We start from the raw sequence: 18917 nt of genomic DNA, 5'->3' as shown, positions 1-18917 counted from the left end.
AGACCATGGCATCTTGGACCTTCAAAGAGATTTAATTGATTGCAACAAATGTGTTAAAATGATTCAAGTATATTCCAGTTTTTTCAAAAAAAGGTTTCTTGGAAAATATCTGATCTACAAGCACACAAGCCAACTGTGAGCTTGTAGATCAGCTATTTTCAAATAGCCGGAGCATGGGGATTTTGATGCTCTATTAACACGTTTTGGGTGAGTTCGGGGGGGTGGGGGTCTCTGAGGTCCAGGAATGTGCCCCGTCACTGGCACAAAGACAGGAATGGGGACAGGCTGGTGGTGTCCCCTCTGTCCCCTTCCCCCACTGTGTGCTGGGACAGTGGGCACAATGCTGTCCTTATGTCAGCGCGTCCCAAACGTTTAGGCTCGAGACCCTAAGAGATGTGTGACACGCTGTGTGAGCTAGTAGATCGGCTATTTTTATGACTTCTTAAAGTATTTTTTGGAATTTCTCCGACTTTTTATTCATTCTATAAATTCTTTTGATTCTTTTTTTCTTTTCTTTTTTAAATCTTTTGAAATAATAATAATTAAAAACAAAATGTAGGAAAGGAAATTGACTCAGGACCAGGGGGGCAAGTGTCAGGATTTAAAATGAAGTAGTTGTGATTAAGCTGTTTTTGGCATTGGAACATGTCTTGCTTTCAGGTTTTGTAAATTAAAGTTGCACAGGGTCAGGTAGGTTATTTTGGCCTCCTGGTGGCATTATAATAGGCCAATGTGAAAAGGGTGCCATGTGTTCTTGGGCCTTTCACAGCAATCGGATGCTGCATGCATGATTTAGGCATTTTTACATTAAAGTCGGCCTTGTGGTGGCGTTATAAAAGGCAGATACTGTATGCAGGGCAAAGGTTTTTCCTTGGCCTCTAGGGAGCGTGCATACAATGTTTCACACCGATCAGTGGAGTTATAAGCAAAAGCAAAAACACGAATCAGCCTGTTATAGCGCCCAACATGAGGCTGATTTGAAAGGTTTTAAGTGACATTTCTTCCTGGGCCTGGTGGGAATGTGCATGCAAAATTTCACAGAAATCACACTCTGTGTTCATGATTTGAGGCATTTTGTTCAAAACGGAGCACTCTTGCAAACTTCCAATCTTAGTCAATCAGGAATGAATATGAAAACTCTGAAAGACCCATTTAGATTAATGACTATAGAAATACTGTGTACCGATTTGTGTGATGTTTGGACAAAAGCTGTAGGAGTACTGTCCAAAAATGTGTTTTGCACAAATCCGCCTCCTGGTGGCGCTATAACAGGCCCATGTGAAAAATCGAGGACAGACGTTCTGCTCTGCCACCCAGGGAGTGTGCGCGCACAGTTTTGCTGCCATCGTGGCAACGGTGCCGGAGATTAGCTGTACCCAGACGGAAGGACACACGGAGGACATGCAGACGGACGGACAGGGGCGAAAACAACATTATCAGCACCAATAATCAAAATAAATAATGTACAAAAGTTTATACTTGTACTGATGTACTGAAAATAGCGGAACAAAGGTCACAAATTCCAAATCAATCTGTGTGTTGGTTTTGGCAATAAATAATTGAATATTGAATGTTATTAGAATATTGTCAGTTTACGATGGAGTGGGGTTATCACACATGGGAGTGTGATAACCCACTCTCTCTCTCTCAATAGCTGTGGTTGGTGCGAGGTCAGTCTCCGGGTTCCCCCCAGAATGTGTGTGCCACTGATTTACTTTTGACTAGGGCTGTCACGATTGTGACATTTTACATGACGATTAATTGTCACTCAAATGATTGCGATTAACAATTTAATTGTGTTTTTGTAGTTGACAATTACATTTCTGTTTGGCTTTTAGGCTTTGAAGTTACACATGGCAGATATGACATTGACACATAACCTAAATATACAAAGAAAATACTGACATATTTGACAACTTTATAATTAAAAAAAGAACATTGATAGTGGAAATAGCCGATCTACAAGCTCACAACGCATCGCAATGCGACGAGTTGTGAGCTTGTGGATCTGCTATTTCCACAATTTTTTACTTTAAAAAATATATATATGAAAGTTTTTCAACATGGAAACGATTCTGACAATTATGAAAAATAATCACGTCAATCGTGGCAACGATTAATTTGTCAATTATGTCAAATAATTGCGATTAGACGATTATGTAATAATTGTGACAGCCCTACTTATGACACTATGACGATTAGGAGTGCACACTGGTACAGCCGTTCTCAAACTTTGCCTGGTCATTTGCATGTCCATGGAAAAATCCACCAGAAGCCAGCATGGCAATGATGACCGCTGCTTGCGTTACAGCCAGGTCTCGCACTGTGTTGAAGTTTGTCAGCGTTTTGGAGATTTTAATCTTCTCCTGCAAAGCTGTGTGATTCACTGTTGTTTTCCCAGACTCTGTTGGACTGGTGATGGCAGATTGTTGTCAGCCTTCACTGACGTAACTCTTCGTGGTCTGGCCGGGGTGTCGCACCAAATGCTGGGCCCTGGGTACAAGGATTCACTCACATCTTGTGCTTTAACTATTGAAAAATAGCAGATCTACAAGCTCACAGCGCGGCACCGAGTGCCGCGCTGCGAGCTTGTAGATCTGCTATTTTGGAAAAATCGTGAAAATGTGTGCATTTTTTCAAACATATTTCAAATCCTTCTAAGGTTTTTTTAAAAAAAACCTATTCTATGTCAGTGGTGCTCAAACTTTTTCATGTGACGGACCCCCAAAATGATATGTATTTGGCCACGGACCCCCATGTCAAAATATTTAATTCCAAGGACCCCCCAGATGCACAATTTGAGTTACAAATGTTTGCCTAAAAAATACATGTATTCAAAGATTTGCACACATTTTCATGATGTTTCAAAAAGTAGCAGATCTACAAGCTTGCAACGCGGCACTCTGTGCTGCGCTGTGAGCTTGTATATCTGCTATTTTTCAATAGCTAAATAATTAAGGCCCCTCCACCTTGGGCCCTAGTAACTCAGTCCCACTTTCTACCCCTTTGTGACGCCCCTGTGGTCTGGTGTTGTTGGAACTATAGCCGCTCCAACTAACAGCAGTCTCCCACTGTCCTCATGATTGCTAACTGCAGTGTAGTAAGTAACTAAGTACAAAATAAGTACAAATCAAGTTGGGCTCCCATCGACTTTCTATACAGGATGAAGATACCCAGAAAAAAAATATGCTTGCAATGGATTCAGCATCATGACAAACCCCTAGTTAGACCCCTCACATCCTACTTAAAGCAGATTTTTTTTCTGGGTATTTTCCTCCTGTATAGAAAGTCGATGGGAGCCCAACTTGATTTGGCCACTGTGGGTATTTGCAGTGAGCAGATCATGGTAGATTTTTTATCCTGGCTAGTAGACCTAATTTCCTGACAGAATCAGTTGACAAACTAAATAATACAATTTTGTCCAACCTCTGCCTTATATTTATCGGACTAAAAACAACATTGCACGTGACGGCGTGGATCGGACAGTGAGAGCAGCACATCGGAGAGGAAGCGGCGCGGCGCTGCTCAGGATTTCCCCTACATTAGCTCGGGTACAAGGCGTCCAGACATCAAACAATGTTATGACAACATGTCAGCGAGGCCTTCCATTATGCAGCCTTAGTTTATGTTCACACTGTCAGCCTTTTTATGAAGGAAAAGCTCCTCCTGCCCCGAGCTCTCTCTCAGAAACCTGGGACTCTACGGAAAATAACTATGGAAAATACTGGATATTAAAGATGGGGTGCTATGATTTTTTCCCTCCTACAACATAATCATCAGGTATTATGATTACACTTGGAGGAAAAAAAGTGTACAGAAAGTGTTACAAATGAAGTTTTTATGTGGCCACAACCACCTGTTCATTAAGTATGCAGGGATGCAAGTATTGCAGGTGGGTGGTGACCCAGCTGTAGTTAGCCACACCCACCGTGTTGGTGTATGGTGAAAAGGGGAGGGGATGATATTATGATGTCATTATATCAGTGTATTTCAATCTGGCCTTTTGACTCACAGGTTTTCAGCTTTCAGGAAGTAACCAAAAATACACAGGGAAGACACATTTGCATATTATAACCACAGCTGGGGGTCTGTGAGAGTAATGTTAACACATAGACACATACAAAACTGGAAAAAGTACAAAACTATGGCACCACCTCTTTAATGGCAAAGATTTGAAATTTCAAGATTGAGCTATTATTGTATGGCATATTTCTCACCTAAAATGTATACTGTACATCAGTGGCCCGTGTGACAATCTCAAGAGCGTTCTGGGTGCATTTTCAGAGCATGTTTATTTTAATCAATTGTTTATGGCCCGGCTTGTATCAATAATAAACTAACCCCCCTGGTCCCTCTGAATCAGTTGCAGGCTGGACGTTAAGAGTTAAGGTCTGTTATGGAGCATGTGTGAAGTTTTCTATGTAAACAAACCTGTAAAGGTCACGACAGAGTGAGCATGCAGTGCTCAGTGTGCTTGCTTCATGAAGCCCAAAGGTTTGTCACTTCAACCAGTTATTATTAATATTCTAAAGTAGATTAGTGGAAAACGTAATCTCTCAAAACAGATTCTGCCAAACTGCAGAATCTGTCAGCACCGCTGCCCTAATCATGTAGTGTTGTTGTTAGTAGGAATAAACACAGAAGCACTCGGGGGGGGGGGGGGGGGGGGGGGGGGGAATGGACTAAGAGTTCCTGTTTCTACACAAAGAGGAGGTGGTGCCTGCAGAGTAAAAAAAAACAAATGGGCAGTGGTGGAAAGTAACTATGTACATTTACTTAAGTACTGTGCTTAAGTACAATGTTGCGGTATTTGTACTTTACTTGAGTATTTCCAATTTCCAATACTTCTACTCCTCTACATCTTGGATTCAAATATTGTACTTTTAGTCCACTACATTTATTTGAAAACTTAGTTACTAGTTACTTTGCAGGTGTAAATTATAATGGGTTCCCAGATTACCTCCTTTTTACTCCTGAGTGCTTGGTTGTTTCATCGTTGGGTCCCCAGATTGCTGGCAACGGAACAGAATAGTTTAAAACCGGTGTCTAATTTAACAGAGTTTTACTTCATTCAAGAATCAGGAGAATCAAGAATCAGTCAAGAGAATAAGAGAGGGTTTTATTCGTCACTGGTAGCAGTAGTCCACCAGAGTCAGTAACACACATTTTACTTCAAGTCATGATGCAAAGGTCCCCTTTGGTATGGAAGTACCTTAGGGCCATAGGAAAGAATTTATCCAAAGAGACAAGTTAGATCACCCTTCATTTATAGCCTTTGCATCATGACTTGAAGTTAGCAGCTTATTTTTTGGCATTACTGACTCCACTACTTTTATCGATGCTGTTATCGATGCTGTTATCGATGCGCGTTTTTTAAACTACTAGTGAAAATAGCCGATCTACAAGCGCACAAAGCCCCCACACTGGCGTTGTGTGCTTGTGGATCTGCTATTTTCACAAATTTTGTGCGACAGTATTGTGTGATGAAGCAGGGCTTTACTTTACGAAATGGAGATACAAGGTTTCTGCCTGACAGCGACGAAATGTATCATGGGATATTTAGGACTAAATGGACCTTGTACGGTTCCATTTGTACTCTCTCAGTACAAATGGAACGGCGAAGTAAGTAAGCCTTCCCGAGCCTCGAGGCCCATAGGGCAGGAGCCTATCTTCTGATTCTGTAGCGTGAGGCAGCTTGATGTACAAGTACTGTACACCCCCTGGACATGACGCTAGTATGTCTCAGGGACTTACCCCCAATCCAACCCTTGATGCTGAGTGCCAAGCAGGGAGGCACTGGATCCCATTTTTCAGAGTCTTTGGTATGACCCGGTCGGGGATCGAACCCCGACCTCCCAGTCTCAAGTCGGACACTCTAACCACAAAGCCACTGAGCTGGTCTCAGTGTTATGGGGGTCGGACACAACTGCCAATCAAAATGACAGCCGATCTACATGCACACAACGCCTCGCGGTGCGAGGCGTTGTGTGCTTGTAGATCGGCTGTTTTCACTACTGTTGTGCAACAGTCTTGTATGACGAAGCAGGGATTTAATTTGCGAAGAAACTTGGAGATGCAAGGTTTCTTCCCGACAGTGACGATATTTACACCTCCGTATTATGTTGGTGTGCCCATGGATTCTTGGGACATGAAAAGTGTGCCCATGCAGAAAAAAGGTTGAGAAACACTGCTTTAAAGGGATGTGGTTTGGTTTCACAGAGAGCCAGTGTCCTGCCTCACCCAGAGGTGTCCAGAGCCGCCCCCCACCCTCTGCTGCTGTAGATGTGATGTCCTTGATGGACAGCGGGGACCACCAGAGGGACCACCAGGCCATTACAGACACAACAACACAGCTGACGCAGGTAGAGGCACACACACACACACACACACACACACACACACGCACGCACGCACACACACACACACACACACACACACACACACACACACACACACACACTAGGGCATTAACGACTTGTGATTTTTGCATGTCGCCTCGACTCAGTAAAAAGTTGAGTTGAAGTCGACTTTATCAATTGATGGCGTCGTCACACACAACCCCCCAATTATTTTGGAGGGTCCGCAGATGATTAACTTAACTCATTGCATGCCAGGCCCGATAGTCCCGAGATTATTTCAATGTCTTTCCCTGCCAGGCCCGATAGTCCCGAGAATTTCCGCCATTTTGAAAAAAAAAAAAAAAAAAAAATCAAAAAAAATGTTTTTTCAATTTTTTTTTCTGACCCCAAAAAATGTAGTAGGCATGATAGAAATCGCGAAATTGCATGTTTAACCCCCATAGCAACCCCATCTATCAAACATGGCAGCCATCTTTGTTTACATTTTAGGAAAACATAATGGCTTCTATCTCATGAATGCCTGAACGGATTTCCATTCGGATTTTTTTGTTTGAAAGCTGTGAGCAATGTGGACACACGTGGTGCATTATCTAGGCATGGGTGTGCATGATCCGTGCACTATGAATTACATGGAAGTCTATGGAGACCAGAGGCACCGTAGAGTACGAAGGTATGTTAAAATGGCGGGGAATGTGTTAATGTGAAACATTGTTTTCTCACTCAAGTGTGAACAAACCAACATAAAGTTTAAGTGTATAGGGTATATTCACATTTCTAAAGTGCCAATTGAAGGACTTTTTAATACCTCTAAAATGACAAATTAAACATTGTCCAAATTGCCAAATATATAGAGGTACCACTTGAACCCTCTATAATTGGTAAAAGGTACTTATAATATACGTACTTGATACAGTCTTTTTTTTTTTTTTCACATCGTCCCATCCCTAATTATGACTGTGTCGTTGTTTTTTCTTGGTTTCCACGTGCCACAGGTGGACGACGGAGAGGTGACCGTGTGCCATCTCAGCGGGGTGACGGGTGACAGCACGGGGACGGACGGAGTGGACTCTGACGATGTCCTTCTAGTCACCGAGACCCCGCCGCCCCCACCGCCATTTCACTTCCTGTCCGAGAGCCCTCCCCCTCCGCCGCAACCGTGTCACTTCCTCTCCGAGAGCCCTCCTCCCCCGCCACCGCCCAGTGACTTCCTGTCGGGGCCCTCCTCTCGAAGCCCCTCCCCTCCCCCCGCCTCCCCCGCTCGTCAGTCGGCCTGTCTCTCGCCCGCCGTCCAGGCCCTGGGCAGGCTGAACGACAGGAGGATGTCCCACCCTCCACACCTCGACCTGACCAATCCCAGAGAGAGCAGCCCGTCCCCGGAAAACGATGGCCTCAGGTATTATCAATTAAAAAAAAACTTGGTGCAAGAAGTGTCTGAAATGAATTGAATTGCAAGGAGTTAACTTCATTTTGAATTATTCCTTTTTTTTAAGAAATTGAAAGCATCCCAGCAATAAAAAGCTAAAAAGCTTTAATATAAGGGCTTGTTCTTCTTTGAAATCTAGACTCTTCTGCCAAATCTAGGCTTTTTTATTGTCTGTTCACGGCCATCAAAATACCTTACCTTTGCAATTTTATAGAATAGGCTGCATGTCTTATAGTTAAAAAAAAATCAGGCAGTCGCGAATTCTCCATTACAAAGACATAGCCAGTAGAGTGTGCCTTGTGTTCCACCCAAAATCAACAAGGAAAGAGAGTGCAATACATTAGACTTTGTTCTACTTCCCCCGATATGTTGTCTTGGCTGGTCTTATTGTTTCTTTCTGACATGGTGTTATGAACTGTTTATTATGCCTCTGTATGTTAACTCATACCCTGCCAAAAAAGATGTTTCTATGATAAAAACGTCTTTAAAACGTCTTTTTCACTATGGACCTCCCTGCCAGACGTCTTCTGAACGTCTTTTTTAAAAAAATAATTAAAAAAAAAAAAAAATTTGGACCTCCAACAGTGTACTAGGCATGATCGCGATCGCGAAATTGCATGTTTAACCCCCATACCAACCCCATCTTTCAAACATGGCAGCCATGTTTGTTTACATTTGAAGAAAACATAAGGGCTGCCTTCTCCTGAATGCCTGAACGGATTTCCAAGCGGATTTTTTTGTTTGAAAGCTGTGAAAAGCATGCACATGCATAGTGCATGATCTGTGCACGAATGTGTGCACCAGCGTGCACACTATTTTTTTAACCCTTTGTTGGCGAACCGGCAATATAAGAGGTCATCCCACTTTAAATATGGCACCGACTGAGTTAAAGGAGCTATAGTCAACTTTTTCTTGAAAAACGGATGCTAAAATAAAAATAATGTTTCGAAAATATTTTATATCTATTCTTTTCTATGGATTCCATATAAAAGAATAGAAGAGGGATGTAAACAAAGTCAGCCTGACAACGGCCAAAATGAAAAAGTTGACTATAGCTCCTTTAATTGTTTTTTTGTTTATTTATTTCTGTGCTGATGAAATGTTCTGCACAGCACTTTGGTACAACGAAAGTTGTTTTTAAATGTGCTCTATAACGATTTGATTTGATGAATTAGAATTGAAAGCAGTTGAAATGGCTCAAGCAGGTGAAAGTGCTTTTCTCCCTGTCCTGTGCGTGCATGCAGTCCCAGTCTGGTCGCTGTGGAAGTGGACAGCGATGACGACGAGGAGGGTGCCGTGTCCTCGCCCCCACTCTCTCCGCTGTCCCCTCTCTGTCCCAAGTCACCAGACAGTCCCAATAGCGCAGATGAACGGGACAGTCATGAAGCCTCCCGCGATGACCTGGCCTGCGTGCGCACTCTCTCCGCCTCCTCGGCGTGTGACCTCATTCCTTCAAAAGTAGGATGCCTTTTCATTTTGAAACTTGCACGCTTTTATCATCTTCACAGTTAGCCTACAGTAGCAACCAAATGACAATAATAATACATTCTCATCTTTGTCCGATGTATGTAGTAGGTATTATTTAGGAGCTGTTATTTAAGTCGGCAGTTCCCAGTCTTTTCTGGATCAGGGCCCACTGATCATATTGAAAGTGTTTGCGGCCCAGGCTGCCATGTTAGGTGGTCAGATGGGTGGGCCGTGTGGTATTCTCAGATTAGGTTTATTTTTATATGATCAATAATGTTTGTGTGTTCTGGCATGGAGCATTGGTACTGACACAGTATGCTTTAAAGGACAACTTAGTTTTTTTTTACAACAAGGGTTCATATTTTAGATTGTAATTAGAGAAAAGAAAAGATGAGTGTTAAAATGTTTTCATTTACTGCTTGGGGCATGCGTACAAGTGGCTAAATATGTCTTTTTAGACACAATAAGCCAGCAATTTCTTTGTTACTATTTACACCAGCCCCCATCTGCCCAAGAAAGATTGCAGTGCATCTTGGGGCTTATTGTGTCTAAAAAGACATATTTAGCCACTGGTTGGGGGCATGCATGCAAATCAAAATCGTTAAAATCACTAAAACGATAGAAAGAAGTAAATTAAAACGTTTTAACACTCATATTTTCTTTTCTCTAATGACTATCTAAAATATGAACCCTTGTTGTAAAAAAACAAAGTTGTCCTTTAAGTTCTTATTTATTGGGAGTCGGGACCACACAACCCATTTGTATTAAAAAATCTACTTTTGATTAATATAAAAAGTTACACAGTATTATTTCAATCACTTAAACCCTATATAATTAGCTGACCAAGAGGTCCTCCAGGGCTCACTACTAGGTCCTCTAGTATTTCTCTTAACACCAAATCTCTTGTCAAAAACTCCCAAACCCTATCTAGATCGATTCAGAACGGCTATTTTCACTAAACTTTCACACCCAGAATAGAGATGCTAGGATCATGGATCAAGGCGAAAGACTTGAACATTTTTTATTTTTTTACACACCATTATAATGTTCTTGATCGTACGCAATTACCGAATGTCAGTATTAGGGATGGGACGATAAGCCATATTAACGTTTATCGCGATAAAAAACACTTGCGATAATCGTATCGTGGAGATTTAATATTATCGTGATATCGTCCAATTCACCTTTTATTTGCCGAGCTGCATATCCGGTACCACATAAACCCTCTATAACTGGTAAAAGGTACTTATTGCGACCGTAGGTCGCATTTACTATCAAAACCTCCACAAACTGTGAGTCAGTCCGTCAGTCAGTCCGTCAGTCCGTCTGTCTGTCACACCTCACACGTCACACTCTTGCCCTGCTCATATCTCCGCAACCGTTGCCCCGATCCATGCCAAATTTTGCACACACGTTCCTTACCTGCCAAACTACAACCTCCAAGGACCCCCTGAGCTCCAGGGACCCCCAGGTCCCTGGGGGACCCCCAGATGTAAAAAATGACCAAATGTGCTAAACTGACCAAATGACCACCCCCACGGGGCTGCTCACGGGGAATTCCCGGGGACCACCCACTCCTGGTGCTCCAGAACGGATGCAAAAGTGGTGGCGCCCCCAGTGGAGGACCCCCTACACTGCAGCTCACATAAAATGCCGTAACTCCGGCTAGGAGCGACCGGGACAGCCGGGGCCGGTACCTATTCGTCCGCCTTGCCGGCGCGGAGACCCCACCCCTCATTTCTCACATGGCCCTCTTCTAGCGCCACCATGAGGCCGATTCTTGCAAAACACATTTTTGGACACTGCTCCTACAATTTTTGCCCTAAAATCACGCAAATCGGTACACAGTATGTCTACACTCTCCCATCAACATGAATCTCTCCCATATAGCGCCACCTCCAGGCCGATTTTTAAAAACACAGTTTTGGACACTGCTCCTACAGATTTTGCCCTAAAATCACGAAAATCACTACACAGTATGTCTACACTCATGTCATCAACATGGATCAGGAAGATTTTGGCCAAACACATTTTTGCCCTATTTGTGGAGATAAGTGACCTACGGTCGCTTATCTCCCGATTAGGGAGTCTTACTGGTAATATATGTACTTGATACAGTCTTTTTTTCACTCTCTATCAAACGTCTTTGCCAAAAGATAGCCGATCTACAAGCTCACAACGCGACGTGTTGTGAGCTTGTAGATCGGCAATTTTTTGGCAAATGTTCCCGCACCAGGATAATGGATTTTGATTATCCCGATAATATTGTAAATCACGATTTATTTTGTCACGATAATCGTGACATGACATTTTCATATCGTCCCATCCCTAATTTGAACACTCTCAGAATTAAAGACGTGTTATGGTCATTCAGGGCTATATCTTTATTTGTTCCTGGTAATAGTATTGTCCACTCTTTTTCTATGTCCGATTGTCCGTGGCAAAAATGTAACTTCACCTCCACCACAAGCCAACAATGGTCCCTGGTTAGGATTCATGTGGGTTGAAAACTCATGTTTGATTTTTGGCTGTACTTCCTTCTAGGACTCGGCTGACCCGGGGATCCGTCTGCGGTCCTACTCCTACTCCTCTCCCAAAATCAGTCTGCGGCCTCGTCGCCGAATGGCCCAGGACGCCACCGCCACGCCGCCCCCTGAACTCAGCCCAGGTCAGTGACTCTGGGATCATGGAACGTCCCACATAGCAAGGAATTTAACCCATTTAGCCGTAGACTTATTGAATGCTTTAACTATTGAAAAATAGCAGATCTACAAGCTCACAGCGCGGCACCGAGTGCCGCGCTGCGAGCTTGTAGATCTGCTATTTTTGAAAAAAAAATCGTGAAAATGTGTGCACATTTTTCAATATATATTTTTCAAAGCACATTTTTGTAACTCAAATCTCTGCTTCTGGGGGGTCCCTGGAACAACATATTTAGAGATGGGGGTCTGCGGCCAAATAAATTAAATTTTGGCTTGACATGAAAAAGTTTGAGAACCGCTGATTTAGAGGAAGGATTTATTTGGAAGTCGGGTCAAAGATCGGGTCAAAAATATTCAAGGACGTTTTCACGATTTTTCAAAAATAGCAGATCTACAAGCTCGCAGCGCGGCACTCGGTGCCGCGCTGCGAGCTTGTATATCTGCTATTTTTCAATAGTTAAAGCACAAAATAATGGTTAAAGTGGTTCAAATCTTAACGCGACTCGGGCGTGTTCCAGGTATGTGAGGGTTAATTTAGTAGCGAATGGGCCGAAGGAAGAACTAATGGTGTTTGTTCCAGCCTGTCCTCTCATTAGTGGGGTGGCCTCACCAATCGTTGGCGATGTGGGAGCTTATTCTTTTTCCCTGCTATCTAAAGTAAATGATTGCAAAAGAGCTGCTCAACCACTTCAACCTTATACTCTGTTGACCAAGGCCCCCCAAGGGTTTATACTTGGCCCCTCTCCTTTTCTTTCCCTCTATACCAAATCTCTTTGGCGAAAAGATCTGCTATTTTTGAAAGATCTTGAACATTTTGTGCAAAAGTCTTTGAATGTTTTGACCCGATTCTATAAATGTCTTCTAAATCCTTCTTCTAAATGAGTGGTTCTCAAACGTCTTCATGTCAAGGACCCCCAGAATTACAAGTATTTGGCCGCGGACCCCCATCCCAAAATATGTTGTTCCAGGGACCCCCCAGTAGCAAAGATTTGAGTTACAAAGGTTTGCTTTGAAAATGACACATTCAATGATTTGCACACATTTTCACGATCTTTCAAAAACAGCAGATCTACAAGCTCATAGCGCGGCACTCGGTGCCGCGCTGTGAGCTTGTATATCTGCTGTTTTTCAATAGCTAAAGTATAAAATAATTCCAGGTCTTAATGGGTTAACAATAAGTCAATGAATTTGTTTTTCTTATTAAATTGAATAGAATTCTCTTCTTGATTGCGTGCATGCCTTCCTTTTACGGTCCATTCACAGTGAGGCCGAGTCGCTCCATAGCGCTGCTGTCGGGCAGAAACCTTGTATTTCCATATTTCAACTTTTTTTGTTTTTTCATAAATGAATGCCGTACTTCATCATACAAGAGTGTCGCACAAAAGTAATGAAAATAGTAGATATACAAGCTCACAGCGCTAAATCGACTGAGTAGATCAGCTATTTTCACTATAAGACTGCTACAAACGGAGATCTCCTTATCTTTTGTTCTAGTCCCGTGCCAGGTATTTCAGGTGTTTTTACCTGTTTTTGGAGGACGATCGCGCGCGTGCACAGTGCCGTGCGTCTTCCCGGTTTGCTTGCGGTCATTTCTACACCCTTGGTGTGTCTCAGCGTGCGGTGGTTTCATTTCCCTGTTCAAAGTACTCCTCGTGCCGCGTGCCCACATTCACGCGGGCGGGGCCATTTTCCCCTCTCCAAACCTAGGGGCGGAGATATAGCGCATTCTTCTTCTGTGGTTGAATGGGACCGGATGGGGGAACGGATGTTTTGTTTCCGGGTTATTTAGTCTCCTAGCAACTATTAGCAACGGTAGCTTGATCGAACGACAGACAAGAGCGATACGTTGATAAAAAAAAAAAAAAAAAAACGCTAAGAAGGAGATCTCCATCTTTGGCAGAACTGAGTAACCATAATTCATAAACCCCTAGCAGGAATTACATTTTTTAATAATAATAAAAAAGGAACGGTTTTGGTTTCCACCCGACAGCGACGATAAAGTGGTTGTTTTTTGGTCAGTAGTTGAGGCGTTTGTAATGTGTGAGCTACCACCTCTCTGTCCTCTCTGCTCTACACCAGTGGTTCCCAACCTTTCTTCAGTTCACGGTCCATTATTTATTCTTCCTTTTAGCCACAGACCACCATTCGATGAGATTTAGCCTCTCAGACCCAAAACGTTTAATATTTTGTTGTCTTTCAATAAGATTTTGGCCACAATACCGTGCTGTATCGATCTTGGTACCATAGGAGAGATAAAAGGCTATCGTTGACCAAAATACCAATTCTTCTACATTCTCTAATCGTGCGGACTCCTATAAATTAAGCATTTGATAGTTCAGTGCCAGGTCATTTAGGTGTTTTGACCTGTTTTTGGGAGATCGATCGTGCGCGTAAAATGAAACCAATGGTCCATTTGGTTTCATTTTATGCTCTCAAGAGTTAAAGATCTACAGTATAAGGGCAGTTCTTGCCCTGATGAAGACCTTACGGTTGAAAACATGTTGGTTTTATAGAGTACTTCAAACTCCTCTCCTCCTTTTGAGTGCTCGGATCTCCTCTTCTCTATTAACCCATTTAGTGCTCCAGACATGAACGGGTTAAAATGTCCAGCATGCCTCTCGCAGGCTCCATCCGCGGCTATGCTCTTATTTTTAAGGCCAGAAGTCCATTGCGTAAACATTTCCGGTTTGACGTCATGACGTCATTCAACGGAAGCGATCGTCACCCCATGCCGTTGCTGTAATGGCCGATCGTTGCCTTTGTTATTACGTTATTGTAGCGAGAATCTAATGCCATCCTTGGCTTTAAAAGTGTTTTCTGGAGAAAATGGACATTAAAGATGAGATCCACCGTCGGCCTCCATGTTAAGGGATTACTATTTTGTGCTCGTGGATCCGTGATGATGATGAATCGGCGAGTCCAATCGTGCCAGGACTTTCCAACGGACCGTAGGGTAAGAGTGCCAGCGTTACTCTATATACAGTATTTTACGCGAGTATACTCGGGATCGGCGTTAAATGAGTTAACAGTGTTTATTCCCACTGATCCTAGAAGCACCATATACTTTTAAAAGACCTTTTATCTCCTTTGAGCACCCGGTTCGCCTCTGTTTGTTTTTATAATTTATTAGGGTCCATCTGGTTACCAACTTTTCCATCATTTAGCCGGGGACCACCTGGACCTCCCCCCGGACCACTAGTTGGGAACCACTCTATACTGTAGATCAGGGGTCTTCAACAGGGGGACCCCTAGGGGGTCCTCAGAGTTACTACAGGGTGTCCTCCAAATCCTTTCTCATTTTTTTATTTTATATTAACCACTTGAAACCTAGCGTTCATATCCTTTAGAACTTTAGCCAAAAATAGCAGATCTACAAGCTTTGCAAGCTTGTAGATCGGCTGTTTTCGGCGAAGACGTTTGGCGTGGGAGGGAAAAAGAGCAGACTAGGTACGGAGTGAAATGTCAAGTTAAAGGACAACTTTAGTTTTTTACAACAAGGGTTCATATTTTAGATTTTAATTAAAGAATATAAAAGATGAGTGTTAAATTGATTTCATTTACTTCTTTCTATTGTTTTAGAGATTCTTATTTCAGTGGTTGGGGGCATGCTCACAAGTGGCTAAATATGTCATTTTACACAGAATAAGCCCATTCCCAAGATACAACGCAACCTTTCATGGTTGGATGTGACTGATTGGGGGCTAGAAGTGTTACTGTAAATAGCAATAAAGAAACTGCTGGCTTATTGTGTCTAAAAATACCTATTTAGCCACTTGTACGCATGACCCATGCGTACGCATGCCCCACATTTTAGCACGGTAAATGCGCTAAAACAATAGAACGAAGCAAATGAAAACATTTTAACACTCACTTTTTCTTTTCTCTAATTACAATCTAAAACATGAACCCTTGTTGTAAAAAAAACAAAGTTGTCCTTTAAGTAATGACGGTTCAAGTGGTTAAATATCTGAAAACACAAATTGACATGAATCCAAAATACACTGATGATTGTGCTGTCAAACAATGAAACTATATGGAATCTATGGACAGGTTGTGGGGGTCCCTTAGGGTGGATCTTAAATGACCTTTTTCTGATTTTCTTGAGTCTCACCCCCCAATTATGTTCCAATGTACAAAAAACTGCTTTGGTTAAAATTTGGTTGAATTTCAAGCATATTTAGAGGTAGCTCAATCAAGTCAAAGATTGTACATTTTATTGGTCAAAATCGAATTGCACTGCAGGCACATTTAAGTTATACATTACACATTATTCTTATACTAAGCACAGAAATGATATTTTTTAAGCTTACAAATCTAAACACAAATCTGATTACATGTTTGTCATATGTCAAACCAGAATTAATGTATTGTAGGTAATAGCAAAGCAAAGAATGACAATTTGCAATTTTTCATTTAACGTGCACAATGACATGTCTTTATTGCACACTCTTCAATCATACTCACAACACACAACAAGTACACAGCCCCACTTCCTTGTTTACCCCCAAAACCCCCGAAAGTCACTGCAGTATAGCAATTCAGTAGTTACTGATCAATTAAAGTTTGTTTACGGCTATCGGGATACTTGTGCCGATAGTCCTGCACAATTTGCAGCAAGTATTGGAGTTGGGACTCATCTTTAGTAATGAGACCACAATATTCTTGTATTAGGTCAACCCCACACTCTGCATGATCATTAACAACATTCATCGCCTTCACTACAGCCAGAGCTTCTTGGTAGTCCTCCCTGGGCTCCCACTCAAAGCACCTTGGAAAAAATCTTCAATGTTCTTCCTTGCAATTGTTCCAAGGTCAACAGTAATTCTCTTCAAATGCCCCTGTTCACCATAAGTGATTGGAAAACCTTTGAGAAGCAGCTTTAGACACCTCAGCATTTATTGATGAACCGGATACCTCGCTGCTCGAGGTATCCGGTTCAGAGCTCCAGGAGCTACCCATCATGCCCGTTGGATGGCAAAGGTTATTTATTGTATGAAGATCTGGATGTTTCATGGCCAATTCAAACTGACCTTCAGGGAAGAAAAAGCATGCATGGATTTGTGCATTTTTGCAGTTTGCAATTATGTGAAGGCATGGATGATGGCACCTGTTGCTGTCAGCGCTCCACTAAATTACTTGGCAGCTGTTAAAATCGTTGCTGGAATATTCATCAATAAATGCTGAGGTGTCTAAAGCTGCTTCTCAAAAGTGTTCCAATCACTTATGGTATTTTGCTCCAGAGATTGTCGGACTTGCATTGTTTGACAGTCAAGTGAGCGCGCAAACGAAGAGGCTGATGGTGAGAGCCATGAAAGATGGAAATGAAGATCATGAACTGAGAATTACTGTTGACCTTGGAACAATTGCAAGGAAGAACATTGAAGTGCTTTTCAAAATGATGGATCTCCCAGATGACTTCCTTGACGTTGATCCCGATGAGTGGGAGCCCAGGGTAGACTACCAAGAAGCTCTGGCTGTAGTGAAGGCAATGAATGTTGTCAATGATCATGCAGAGCGTGGGGTTGACCTAATACAAGAATATTGTGGTCTCATTACTAAAGATGAGTCCCAACTCCAATACTTGCTGCAAATTGTGCAGAACCATCGGCACAAGTATCCCGATAGCCGTAAACAAACTTTAATTGATCAGTAACTACTGAATTGCTATACTGCAGTGACTTTCGGGGTTTTTGGGGGTAAACAAGGAAGTGGGGCTGTGTACTTGTTGTGTGTTGTGAGTATGATTGAAGAGTGTGCAATAAAGACATGTCATTGTGCACGTTAAATGAAAAATAGCAATTGTCATTCTTTGCTTTGCTATTTCCTACAATACATTAATTCTGGTTTGACATATGACAAACATGTAATCAGATTTGTGTTTAGATTTGTAAGCTTAAAAAATATAATTTCTGTGCTTAGTATAAGAATAATGTGTAATGTATAACTTAAATGTGCCTGCAGTGCAATTCGATTTTGACCAATAAAATGTACAATCTTTGACTTGATTGAGCTACCTCTAAATATGCTTGAAATTCAACCAAATTTTAACCAAAGCATTTTTTTGTACATTGGAACATAATTGGGGGGTGAGACTCAAGAAAATCTAAAAAAGGTAATTTAAGATCCACCCTAGGGTCCCTGCTTCATCTCTCTCTCAACCAAGGGGTCCTTGGCCTGAAACCGTTGAATACCCCTGCTGTAGATGTGCATAATGTGTGAGCGACCCCTCTATCCACTCTCTGCTCTATACACTATAGATGGAGTGTTCCACGGCCTCAGCCACAGCCGGCCTCTCCTTCAGGCCCTCTCTCTGTCTAAATCTCTGTCTCTGCTCCACCCTGCTAGTAAGTACTGTCCATACTCCACCTGTATATCACTCACTGGCTGCTCCCATGCTTCACCCTATACTCCGTCGCGTGCGAAAACAGACGATCTACCGCACTCACAACGTGACACGGCTGTTAGAATGGTAGAGATGGGCGATATAATCAAACACTAACCTCGGAGGAGCTGGGGATCAAACGGGGTATCTTCCGACTCCCAAGTGGCCACTCTACCCTCTGAGCCAATGCCACACCACGTTGTGAGCTTGTAGATCGTCTGATTTTTGGCGTGTGACGCTGTTAAGACAAACCAATTATAAAGGTCTGACAGACAATATCACAATATCAGGCAGAGAACCAGTGTGTGTGTGTGTGTGTGTGTGTGTGTGTTTGTGTGTGTGCGTGTGCGTGTACGTGCGCGTGTGCGTGTGCGCGTGCGTGTGCGTGCGTGCGTGCCTAATAAGAGGTGAGGTGTAAACTAATGTCTAATTGTCATCATTGTGTGACAAAGTATCACTCACTGGCTGCTTCCAGGGGCCTCACAAGGGGGGGAGTGGGACTGAGTTACTAGGGCCCAAGTTGGAGGGGCCTTAATTATTTTATACTTTAGCTATTGAAAAATAGCAGATATACAAGCTCACAG

The 18917-nt window shown here is 42.6% G+C and overlaps 1 protein-coding gene across 1 annotated transcript in view; it reads left to right on the top strand.

Annotated features, from left to right (window-relative positions):
- The window catches only part of arhgef28a (Rho guanine nucleotide exchange factor (GEF) 28a), a gene marked incomplete at both ends in the record, with an annotated part of 154239 nt that overhangs the window by 30711 nt on the left and 104611 nt on the right, over positions 1-18917 (top strand). The window contains 5 exons of the mRNA XM_080742851.1: positions 6220-6362; positions 7352-7752; positions 9027-9240; positions 11794-11917; positions 18209-18295. Of these exons, the coding sequence (XP_080598977.1) occupies positions 6220-6362; positions 7352-7752; positions 9027-9240; positions 11794-11917; positions 18209-18295 (969 nt within the window). The remainder of the gene's footprint in view (positions 1-6219; positions 6363-7351; positions 7753-9026; positions 9241-11793; positions 11918-18208; positions 18296-18917) is intronic.

This window comes from Nannobrachium achirus (genome assembly GCF_963921795.1).
Source record: "Nannobrachium achirus genome assembly, chromosome: 15".
NCBI classification, from domain to species: Eukaryota; Metazoa; Chordata; class Actinopteri; order Myctophiformes; family Myctophidae; genus Nannobrachium; species Nannobrachium achirus.
The sequence above is the reverse complement of the archived record's forward strand: the minus strand, read 5'-3'. Positions and strand labels throughout refer to the sequence as shown.